This window comes from Halyomorpha halys, unplaced genomic scaffold (assembly GCF_000696795.3).
Source record: "Halyomorpha halys isolate HHAL.00 unplaced genomic scaffold, Hhal_1.1 Scaffold312.1, whole genome shotgun sequence".
In the NCBI taxonomy this organism is placed as follows: domain Eukaryota; kingdom Metazoa; phylum Arthropoda; class Insecta; order Hemiptera; family Pentatomidae; genus Halyomorpha; species Halyomorpha halys.
The window spans coordinates 513943-527092 of record NW_027105402.1 but is presented as its reverse complement, the minus strand read 5'-3'; the positions used below and the strand labels follow the sequence as shown (position 1 = coordinate 527092).

General features: G+C 31.2%; 2 protein-coding genes across 2 annotated transcripts in view; one reads left to right on the top strand and one right to left on the bottom strand.

Moving 5' to 3' along the window:
• The window catches only part of Traf4 (TNF receptor associated factor 4), an 18694-nt gene extending 17800 nt beyond the window's left edge, over window positions 1–894 (bottom strand). The window contains exon 1 of the mRNA XM_014421305.3: window positions 803–894. Coding sequence (XP_014276791.1) covers window positions 803–841 — 39 coding nt within the window. The 5' untranslated portion in view covers window positions 842–894. The remainder of the gene's footprint in view (window positions 1–802) is intronic.
• Window positions 1–12855, top strand: part of Psf2 (DNA replication complex GINS protein PSF2-like protein) — a 38436-nt gene extending 25581 nt beyond the window's left edge. Inside the window, exon 5 of the mRNA XM_067050976.1 lies at window positions 12696–12855. The gene's annotated coding sequence lies outside the window, so the exon portion shown is untranslated. The remainder of the gene's footprint in view (window positions 1–12695) is intronic.
• Window positions 12856–13150: the final 295 nt, after the last annotated feature.

The window sequence follows — 13150 nt, the reverse complement described above, 5'->3', positions numbered from 1 at the left end:
TTATTTTAATGATTAATTATTTAAAGATTGGGACAAAGGCAATTAGCCGGCATTAATGAATTTAAGGAAAGAAAAGGAATACAGACAGAATAAGGTAAGACCAAAGAGATCCGTATGTAAGTGAAGGAAGTTTGTTATAAAAGTAATTAAAAGGAGCTGTTTGTAGGAATCCTTGAGAATGACCTGAGAGGTCGAAACGTCGGATGTTAAATAGAATAAAGTTGAGAGATAAGAGATCAAAATTGTTTAAAAAGAATAGAAATAAGTTTTTCACTCATTGATAATTATTTTAATGTACCGTTTAGGCGGTAATAAATAAATTTGTTTCACCATCATGTCTTTGTTTAACATTCACAAAAAATATTTTAAAAAAAAAAATTTCCTCTATTTATAAAATATTGTAATTTGAGAAATATGTTCGGGCGCCGAAAAGTTTAACTACATGTTTTAAAATATGTTTTCACAATTAAACATTCTATAAATTACTTTCTTATCCTGTATGTTAGAAAAATTTTCATTCGCTGTAATAAAAAGATTTAGGATCTGTAACATGTTATGGTCAGATCTTTTTTTTTCTTAGTCACACTACTGTTACATGACGATGCTCATTATTGATTATGACAATATGGATTATAAAAATTAGTTACTTATTAATTTAAAAATTATTAAACGCCTATATCCAAATTAGTTTTAATTGTTACTAATGAATTTACGAATGCAATATCTTTTTTTTTTTTTTTTTTCTTCAATCATACCTAAATTGCTAATGATCGATTATGAACAATGTACTATAGTATGTTACCGGCTGTATAGCAGATGACGGCTGTACTCTCCTGAACATGTCTGCTCGCACCCATACCCCGCTGTTGACTGGTCGCCCCTCCACTATCTGGACTAATTACAGATGCAAGAGGGAGGGGGTTCTTGGTAGCCACTTGGGAACCTTCCCAGGGTTGTCATATGTTAAAGGGAGTACTTGGACTGTACGATGTAGCAGGGTGTCCGGATATCGCACCATCAGGGGTGTGACTATTTCAAGTAGGAGATGTAAGGATCGTGTTGTTGGAACGTTTTTACCAGTAGATGTCTAACGACTTATAGAAGTAAAATGTCATATTTTCTGTCGAAAATATCGGTACTCGTGAACAAAATATTGTGTTCTTCAAGTGATATGAGGCATCATAAATGTTTCCTTGTTGATAATTTTTTTTTATCAAATATTTACTGTAAAATATAATAATGCTTAACGATTATAACATTAAGACTCCGCATTCATTCAAACGTGATTAATAATTAAAAATCACCAAGCATCATAAAAAATAATAAAATTTAAATACTACTTCATTTCATAATTTTATTCTTTTTCCGCCTCTGATTACATGTCACATCTTTATCAAGCAAGATATATTTTTTCCGGGAACAAAAATTGGGAGCTACTAAATAACATTTATGCATTATTTATTTTGATTATTATCATTACTTATGAATTAAAAACTTCTTGACAACATTTGAAATTCGTAAATTTTTTTTGTTCCTGTTTTTTAAAAGTATATTTGGAATTCGCTCCAAGAGAGTGTGATCCAAAACATTTAACTGTTTTTTTTTATATAATTCATTGATACGTAACTATTGTAGTGTACTGGTAAAAATACTGAATAAATTCGGGTATTAGGTAACTTACAAAATTATATTAAAATCTATATATTAATACTTATAAACATAGATATTAGTGTAGCAAACCATAAATTTTGTTATATAACTATCGTATGAGTTTATTATTATAAAATGATGGACAAGTCGTTTTATAATTAATTAATCTAACCAATTAATTATTTATAACTAATTACTCAAGTGTCTAATTGATCAGATTGATTAATGAAAAAGAATTTGACCATTCCGATGTATTCTTTATAATTACTTCTTAAATTTTTTTTTCATTTTCTAAACGTGCATTGGAATAAATTATATTTATTAAGAAAATTATTAAATTGTATTAAAAAAATATTTTCCTTCAGAAAGCGACTTTACGTGTTTTACATTAAAATGCATAGTATCCCTAACTTAAAGAATCGTAGATTTCACTATTTGTGATAAATACATTAATTCAAACAATAATAAAAATAATACATTTTTATTATTCAATTAGAAATTCAATAAAAAGTTTAATTTCTAATACCTTCAAAATTATAAATTTGCTTATCTAAGAGGAGAAGAAATTTCTTGGAATAAATAGAAGATATAGGTATTTCCTTTGGATTAATAGTTCACCGTGGGAAGAAAAGTGTGGGAGATAATCTTGTGGTTTACCTCTGAATTTCTGAAGTAAACTTTTATATTTTTATTGGAGTAAATCTCGTGTTTTTGTATTGGTATTAGCTAAATAGTTTTTTATTATTTTATTGCATGAAGATGGTTTATTTTGCAATAATGTTTTCATTTATCGATCTATATTTATTCCTGCACCGTTGTATATAAATTAACTCGACTGGAAATTTAAATAAGCTGACGTCCTTGCTAGCAGATGAAACAAATCCATCTAATTTGTATTATAAATACTTAACAAGAAGGAGAGGGTTGGAAGGGACACCCACACAAATGGATATAATTTCCATAGCTATGGGCCATTAGATTATGAACGCCTTCAGATAAAGCCGCTATCTTTTGAATAGTTTTGCTCCTTCTGTGCTAACGAAATTCGTACTAATATTTTATGTATTATCACACACCTTCTGTATGCAATTTCTCGTTAATTTCATGACTAAAAACCTCCGAGTTATGGGAGTCCTATTTAAGGATTTTTATAATCCATATATTCACAAGCATTTATAAGTACCTAATAACTATTTATTAACTTTGCACAATATTCACTGTTTATTCTTTTGCAACTTTTTTTTATTCCAAGTTAATATTTTATTTTTTTGAATTCTAAAAAAAATTGCAAAGAATTTGCATAAAAAAGGTGTAAACACGGCCAAAATATTTTTTGTACTAGGATTAAAATACAAATTTTTATTAACATTAAAATCTTAATTTTTGAATTCTATAACATTTTGGTCGAGTTTAGGCTAATTTTAGGTAGAATTAAAAAAAATATATAAATTAAAACGGAATACAATATATATGTACAGTGCTATCAAGTGAGGCTTTGCAGATATTACAAGTATCGGGAGTTGTGTGAGTCCACTGAACCATATCACTGTGGGAATCATCCTTGACCAGAAAGATTATATTTGAATAATAATTCTGTTGAATTGTTGTTGGTCGTTAAATTTTGTATCCATTCGATAATGATTTTAAATTTGTCTTGATAGTTGTTTATTTGCAAACGTACGTCGACTTGTAAAAGCTAGTCCCCCGTTTCTTTATTGACATTAACCCGACAACGTTAGTTTCTTCGACAGTAAACTTAGAATGCCAGTTAAACCGTTCGCTAAAAATAAACAACGGCAAAATAGGCACAATGACAAGCCGGGCTGCCATTCGAGTTTTGATTTCACCCAATACCGTTTCCGTGACGAACATTTCTTTTTCTTAACTCCTACGCTGACCCTAAACTGCTTGGCAAGGAAAGCAGAGTAAAACGTTCCGGTAAACTTTGATAAATGACCGTGACGAAACAGAACACCCTCCAAGATCTAAGCAAGATGCTGCTATTAGTCTTTGACCTGTTGGAGGGCGGTGACAGATATATGGCCATGTCAGTGGGTGAAGGCTACCGGGGTGGTCGCTTCTTGGTCTGTGAAATCGGCCAAGTAGTGACTGAACGCAGGTAAGGTACCATAACAAACATTGCTCTATTAGTTACCTCTGCGGTAGGTCGGGTCAGGGAGACCTTAATTAGGAAGATCGAAAGGTGCTGTAGGTAGCAGCGAAAAGGGACAGCACTTGGAAGAAACAATAAAAAAAAAAATCTTTATATGATAAAGAACCACTTTTAACCATTTTCTATTTATTAAGAGTAGAAAAGTGTAACCGAGATATTCTTCACATGGCCTCTATTGTACACGAGCGCATTCGGAAAATTGCTCCATCATCAGAGGCAAGACGAACTACGTGACTCCGATGCGTCTCAACATCAACTCTTCTAGGTAGCACTGGAACATTGCTTCATAAGTATCATTTTGCACTGTTCATTTGTGCATTTCCTCATTTAATTTAACTCTAAATCTACTGTGTTACCAAAACATTTCTTCAAGAGTTATAAAAGATATAAACTGAATTTTGATAATAAGCGAAGTTGTTGATAACTGCAATAATACTTATTTTATTTAGTATAGATGATTGAACTTTGTTAATTTGAAGGAAATGGTCAGGGCTGTGGCCAAAAAAGAAATTATATTTTTCAACTATTTATTGGTTGCAAACGTTTCGACCCATAATTTAGGTCTTTATCTGAGGTAAAATAAAAAGATACAAAGCAGGTAAAGACAATGTAAGAATAAAGAGGAGACAAAATAAAACAGACGTAAAGGTGGAGGTATAAAAACTATAAAAATTTAAATAAAATAATAAGGATAAAGGAAAAAAAAATTACTAACATAATACAGAGTATTGAACAGATACGACTGAATATATTTAAATTGTTGAGAAAATAACTGGTACGAATCGAAAAAACAAGTCTATAATTATCTAGTTCATAGTCGAAGGCTTTACCACTACGCCTCAAAGCCAGTTCGCTGTAAACATGTTTTCTCCAGAACCTTGTGGGAAGATAAACATTCGGAATCTATATAGATTTGTTATCTTTCGACCCACAGCTTTGGTGTAGGAGATACCTCTTACAATGTCTTCAGTTGGTTAACCTACATCCCGGATCTCTTTAATTTTTTTATTCTACTTAGCGGTCCATGCTAATTAGCTATGGTTCGAAAAGGAAATTTTTTTTTGTTATCAGAAGCGGATGAAGACAGTGAAAATTTCGGGGATTTCCCAGAAAGAGTTTTAAAAAACACTGAAGGTCCATCTCAGGGGCCAAAATTTAGCATTTTATTTTTAGATTGGTTCAATTTTTGATGAAGTCTTTAACCTATTAGTCAATTTCAAAAATCCTTAAGTTAAGATATCTTAAGACATCTTTTACTGCATAATTTACTAGCTAGAGTGTGGAAACCCTATGAATTTCAAATCTATCTGCCCTTGAAGCTATCTATCATACACTTGTATTGTTACACAGCCAATGGATATTTTCCATTGTTATGGTAACCGATCGCTTAGACATAGAATTCGCCATTCTCTAGTCTTGAGGAAGTGGTTAATTAGCAAGGTAGTAATGAGCTCCACTCGGCGATGCGGTTCAGCAACATCTTCAAAGATGGCCCGGTAATTAGGATCGGCCAAGTGTGGAGGATAAATGGAAATAGGTAACTCGGAGGAAATAAGCTACACGACTCAGTGACCAAGGCGCGTGTGCAGCAGCTGCCCTCGACGGGTAATGATCTGCGTTTCTTACGGTCGAGAGGGTATGCAGCAATGGATCATAATTAGATGGCGATATTCTTTTGTTCTTGCATTGCGAAGGCTGTCCGATGGGCATGGTGGCGTGTCAAAGGTGGTGTTCCGGTTGGCTTTTTCGATTATGGACAGCTTATGGAAAACACCCTTAACCTAACAGTACTGGTAGTGGTGGGGAGAAGTGGTCTGTATAGTAACTAAACTGCTTTCTATATTCTAGCAGAAGCAAGTGAAATAAATGATGTTAATATATCTTGATTCATTGATCTTGTTAACAAAAATTTAACATGGCAAATAAAGCCTTTATTAAGTTTAATAATATGAGTTTAAGTCTAATAAATAATTTTCTTGGGAAAAAATCGTAAAGATATCATCAAAAAGAACCTGGTGCGGTCTTAAATTGCTCCGCATTTATTATAGGTTATGAAAATTAGTGCACCTTCTGTTATTAATTGCTTTAGTTATAGTACAGAAGAATTCCCCGGTTGTTGAAAGAGCCGGCAATTTGGCCATCTGCAGGAAATGCAATTAAAAGAAATAGCAGCCTATTAATTGATACAATAGAGACTAATTTGTCTTGCCATATTCGGCCAACAGAGGCGAGCTAGGAGTCATTGGACATTAATTTTGTTACTCTTGGCGTGAGAGCTTGTATAAAATTAAGGGGCGTGGGTATTCAAATCATCCTCTATCATTTTTGGAATTGTACTATATAGTGTATATTTAAAAGGCCATAGGTACCAATATGATAGTCACCCAAAAATTAAACTTTTTAAGTTTGCGTAGATCCTGTATAAAGAACAATCTTTATTTAACAGATGTTAATGGTTCTTTGTTTTAAATAAAGTATGCATACTGGTAATGCTATTATCATGAAATTATAATTCTTATATTTAAAATGCAATGTGAGTAATCCACGAGTGAAATGGGAAAGTTCACCAAATCCCGGAACCTGGAGTTAGGGCATTAAAGAACGACTTTTTTTTTATGAGCACCAACTATCGGAAAATATATACAGAACCATTTTGAAGTAAGGTGGTGTGTACGATATGGCCGCTTCCGGTGTCTTGTGGGAACTTCCTTCGGCCCCGTGCATTGTCATTCCACTTCACCCAATTAGTCCATAGGGACGGAATACAGATGTCGCTCTCTATCGTGTTCCGGAGGAAGTCGCGTATTCTTGTTCCTCGTGTGCGGATCCGGATAGGTGCTAACACCCGTTGGGCATAGCCTACGCCTGCTTAGCGATACCTCGCATGCTCGCACCGCATGCCCCTTGGTATCTGTCCGCTGTTTTGAATAGACGAAATGAAAACAATCGCTTCTTATGTGGCTGGTTGTATTGTAGGCCGTGGTACAGTTATTATTGTATTGTTTTGTATTGACAGTGATTACATTGTATACAAGAAAGTAAAACAATTTAAGGGTTTGCAAAAAAAAAAAAATCCAGCTATTATTTTCAAGTTTTAGCAAAATTGTTTTAAAAAAAAAACAACGAAAATTTAGGTTATTTGAATAAATCGTTTTTTATAAGTTTCCTCGATTATTCTCACATATTACGGGAATATTTTCGTTTAAACCTATAACTTTCAGATTATAAACTAATTAACTATTAACTATTAATTCTGAACTAAACATAAGATGAACAGAGGTCAGAGGTTCTTCATATTTAAGAAAACAAGTCGCAAGAGGCTGTATAAATGTCGATACCAAAAATAAATAAATTGAAATAAAATATCTTGATGTTTAAAATAAAAATAATTGTAAAATTAATCACTAAAAGTATTTTCAAGTAATTTATCATATGTGATGAAGGATATGGATCATGATTGTAGTTTGATCGCCTATCGAATATACTTCACTTTCATCAAGCCCTAATATCACAACTAACTATTAGGTACTCTATTAGATCAAACTATTTCTATTATATTTATCAGTTGCTGTCGTTTCTTCTAAAACGCTCCGACCGAGAGTACCTCCCCTCCACCAGGGAAAGGTGAGCGCAGAAACTGGTTGAAGATGGAGCGGGTAACGGTTGGCGACCTTGGAGGTCCTTGGGGTATTTAAACTTGGGATTGTTGGCCCTTTCGGATGCAGTGAAGGGAACTGAGATCTTTTAGAAACAATCCCAAGGAATGGCATCAATTGGTGCGTAAAAACAAAACAAGAAGAAATATGAAGCATACTTGTTTTAAGACTCGTGCCTCGATTTGAAGGAATCGATATATATATATATATATTCCTTTTAATTGAACTATAAACTCAGTCTTAAAAATGTTCATAATTGAAAATTAGACCAAGTGTGATTAATCATCAGGCTAATTAATAATAATTGCCATAAACCCCTCCCTCCAAAACAATACTTTTGAGCAAAATGTCTCTCAAATAAACAATAAAAAAAATCACACTATTGAGATTGCATAATTAATTTAATAATCCTTAAGGAGTTGATTATATGAGGTTCTAGAATATATAACATGGTTACTGAACTCTTAAAAATATGAAAACTCTCATAATGTTGAAATGTTTGTTAATTAAAATTACCTTGAACCAAGAATCACAATAATTTAATACCAACATTATCAGTTTAAATATCCTAAAAAGACTCAATACTCTATGGAATCGTTCATAAAGAATCTGGTAAAGCCAAAAACAAATACCATTTTTGGACGACCGAATGGCTCATGTACTCGTTTAAAACCTTTGTCGAGCACGGCTGCTGGTACGATGGTACTGATGCTTCAATAAACGAAACATTTACCGGTTAGTTACTAACTACTATTTCAGAGACTTAAGCCATTGTTTTATAATTCTATAATATTTTTTGATAAATCATTATCTTCGTTCGAGCTCATATGTACCATTTATAAAATTTGATATAATATTCAAAACGCTGATTAATTCCATTTACACCTCGAAAATTAATTATCTTACATTTTCACGCTAATGAAAAAAAACTTATATCAATTTTTGTGGATAATTTTAAAAATGTATTGAAGCGAAAGTGTAAAACATTTGGTCTTACAATCTGAACTGAGCTGCGGAGGTTTTCTCACGCTTAAAATATGGCTCTGATTAAGGAGTTTTGAAACAAAATAGCATACTAAGTGTTAATTTAAATTTAATAAACTATTGTTGAGTAATAAATTTGTTCACAAAACCATTTTTAAGTTCAGTTAATATTAGCTTGTAAAAATTATGATTATTTTTCCTACAATGAATCATATTACTTTACTTTTTCTATTTTGAAGTGTGGAGTAATCGAGCGAAATTGACTATAACAAAGGCGCCCTGAACAATGGACTTTACAGACCACATAATTCCAATCTTCTTAGAAACATCATAAATAAAAGACACATGTGACAATATGCCTCCGACGAAATGGGGAAGCGTGATAAACAGTTTCGCGAGACGAACCGAAACGATGACCGATTCGGAATAGGCATTGGTGAAAAAAAGAAGAAGAAGGAAATGCTTCTTCGCCATGGAGCCTTTGTCCTGGAGATCTAGAGGATGTACTAAGAGTCGGCGTCTACGGCCTTTAAAAGGGAACTCTGTGGTTATCCAACCGCTGTGAGACTTTTTCCAAACATCGGCGTAATTAGGGTAGATAACCAATTTACTGGATCTAGAATTCTTTGTTCTCTTTTTTGTTATATTTAATGATTTACGGAATCGATTGTATAGAAACTGTAATTAGTTTAGCTTTTAATGTTTTCCGACGTTTCGGCCTATTGGTATTTAGTGGGGGAACAATTCCGGCAAGTGGGTCTCGTAGTCATTTTTGCCAACCCATGGCGGATACTAGAGTTGTACTAACCAAAGTGGGAGTTGTCTAGAGTCATCCTTAGAAAAAAAAATAAATATTAATTTTCCCAGGTGGGAATCGAACCCACAACGTTCCGAACCGAGCGCTCAATCCGCACGGCCGTCACGTCCCTATGTTTCAGGCTAAGTCCTATACCTTTGTGGACAGTCCAGAGGTTTGGGAACAAGTGCTGATACAGAAAGGAGCAAAAAATCCTGTTTTTTTTTTCACTTTAATTTATTTTGTTGTAATATGCTTATCTAAAAACCTAAGTCAATTATTACTACGACATATTAATAAAAAAATACTAGTAAAGGCAATCACTGTTGCTCTTAAAACATAGAAACTAAAATAAATAAATCTATATAGCTATAAATAAATACACAAATAACTAAAAAATACAGCAGATTTAAATTTTGGTTTCCTCCAATCCTTAAGAAATATTTATAACTTGCTAAGGACAATTCTCCATTTGAATAAGATTCTAGTGGTTGATGAAGGTTATAAAGAAAATTAATTGATACTCGATGTTAATTTTTAGTAAATTATATTAGCCCCTCCAGTTTAATGGCACCAGCCGCTTACCGGTTAGATAGGTCTAAATAACTGACTTGTAAAACTCCCTGTTATCGGGTAATTAACAGCTCATTAGAATTAATTGTTTGATCGATCTTGATTTATTTAAGGCATGAATTTTGTAAAAACGTTTTTTTTTTTCTTTGCTGTACTATTATTAATATGTAGTATTATGAATTAATTTTACATTTTTTCATCTTTTTTTATTATTAGAATATACTCGAGTATTTTTATATAAAAATATAAAATCGAGGTGTCTGTAGCAATAAGGACTTGGTATATATATATATATATACTTTATTAAATTTTCTACAATTGTAGGCTAAAAAAAAAAAAAAGGTTGCCACCTTTTTATTACATCTGACTCCTCAATTAGAGCTACACGAAGCATTAGTTGAGAAAGCATACATTTCTGTGTTTCATTCTTTGTAATTATTCGGAAATCGAGTTCTTTATTAAAATTGGAACAATAGGAAAAAAAATCATAAATTCAAAAGGCTGTATGTATATTAGATAAAATGAATAAACGAGGAGTTTTCTGTTATTATTTTCATTTTTAAATATTTAAATAAAATACAGAAAAAAATAATTATAGAGTAATTTCTACATTGCTGGTTTGGTGTACTTTTTTTTTTTTTTTTAGATATTATTTTAAGAATTATTTCTAAGAAAGTTACTTTTATTTAATTTTCATATAGTTTGCTAATACCATTGACTACTAATTTATTTTTCAGAAGGATTATTAGAGTTATATACATAGTTTTTAGGTTTGGCGCATATAATGATATCGTTTATTAAATTAATAATTAATTCGCTAAATCCTCAGTTTTCGACTGGTTATTAAAAAAAACGAAAATAATAAAAAGCAGATTTCCACCATTTGAATAGATAAAGTGAAAGATGCGAAATAAAATAAAGACAAGAGGTTGGAGCGAGGAAGGCCGTGGGAACATGAACCCCATTATCGAAGGCTGTGTCCAGTCGCTCATCCAGTGGCTGAATTTAAAGACCCGGGGCACGCCTCTTCCACTTAGTCATTTTCTTCTCGACCGTGGGAGGGCACTTAGCTACAATTGCCTATTGTTTAATTCTTTTATTCGCGTCATCTGTGAATTAGTTATATCATCCAGGAATTATTGAGGAGATTACAGATATTTTTATTCCTTACATTTAGTTCTTTAACCCTGTTCTTGTCGTAGGAACATGGGCGCTACCTTTGTTGAATGTTACAATATCATGAATATATAACTAACAATCTATATTTTGAATCCTTATCTAGGGGTGGTACCACTGTTGTTACAAGATTTGAATTTTAAAAATAAAAATTAATTTAATGTAATTAAAACCATGCTAAGATTTTAAAACAAGATAAATTTAAAACTTGATTTTAATATTTGTTTGTCTCATTTTTTAATTAGAAGAAGTATTTTTCTTCTTTTTTTTCATATCCCTTAAATTGATCAAGTGAAAAATAAACGCCGAATTTTATTTAAAAATAAATAAGACATTAAATTAGTTAAGGGACATATTTCCTTAAATACCCCTCCTCCCCAAATGATGCTTATTTACAGTAAAACGAAGTGTTTATAAAATAATTATTAATTTTTAATGGTACAAATAATAATTATTGTTTTTGTTAACATAATGTTAATTCCAAAAACGTGTTCTTTATTGAAATTGGTGCGCATTTTAATATAATAAAAAAAAAAAAAAAACTAACAGAAATTTCGTTTCTACTTAAATATAAAAGAAATGTAAGCGTTCCTTAAAAAAAAAAAAAAAAATGAGATAATAGAAAAAATCATATAAATACAAAAAGAGGATATATCAGATAAAATACATAAACAAGGAGTTTTCTGCCCGAAGTCGATATAGCCGTTTTTCAAAATTAAGTATTTTTCAAATTTAAATTCTATGGGACAAATTAAAATTCTTCATTTTATTCCGAAATTAAAATTTTTCCTTATAACTTTTTATTAACTTATAAATTGTTTATAATAAACTTATAATCTATATCTCTTGGTCCCATAATAATATTTTACCTACTAATGGTGGATTTATCTACTTTTGATATAAAACTCCTCAAATGTTCGTTCGATTGACTAGCCAATACCATCGGTTGATAAATAATTGATTCAACTAGTTCTAATTTGAAATACGTTTATCAGTAATTTCTTTATCTTTAGTTTTATTGTTGAAAATGCGCATATCTCATGAATTAAGGGTAGTACATACTTGATTGGCCATTTTTTTTTATTATCATCTTTGTTTTAAAAAAATTTAAGAAAAAAAATGTACACCAAAATAGTTCAATATTCCTGTTAATCTATCTGCAATTTTTTAAAAATTGAATGATAAACTTTTTTCTTGTTTTATAATTGTGCTATATTTCTTGAAAATATTGAGTAGTATAGATTTTTTTTCATTTCCTAGCTAAATAAAAATTAATAAAACCTATATTGTTAACTATTCTACAGCTTTAATACAGGTCCATCAGAAACTTTAAATAAGATCAATGACTAATTTTTTTTTTTTTAAAAACATGTGTATATTTTTTTATCGGCGTTATATAAATGTCTCATTTCCATACACAATTTAATCTATTAACCTGTTATCTTAAAATTAATCTTGCACCATACTCGTTATATAATTTATCGAATATATTATTTTTATAGGTTAACCGCTGATGGCAGTTTCATTATTAATTATTGGCTACTGGGAGGCCATTGGATTCGTGGTTGATGTATGGTGTGTTGCATCACATCCTGTAAAAATTGATGTCAAGAATTGGAGTTTAGTATACTAGCCTTGCCCCTTGGTTTTAACTGGGTAAAATTTGTATTGTACATTTCTGTTTCAGATTTACGGTGAGTATATGAGGAAAAGCATCTGAATTATTGAATAACGTCCGAAATAAAAGGACGTATTACTAAAAAAATTGTCTTGGTAGAAAGGACTTTCTTGATGGTCTTCTATTGATTCTTGCTTTAATCCAAAAATGAAGCCAAAAAATGATAAGTTAACTCGGAGCTCAGGTAATGCCTAAAGCCTTCCTTTATAAACGCTCTATCACAACAATTATTTTTTAAATCGAACAGGTACTTTCTAAAAATATCGAGTTCATACAGACAAACTCTTCATTTTTATATGTTAGTATAGACAATAATTGTCCTGCATTTTAATAAGTAATATTTTTTTAATAAAAAATGAAAGCATTCTTCATCATGAATAAATTATTTGATTGTTTTTATAATTCATAGCGATATTGGTCATGTATAAGAATTATGCAGAAAATGATTAATAGAATTGAGCTAT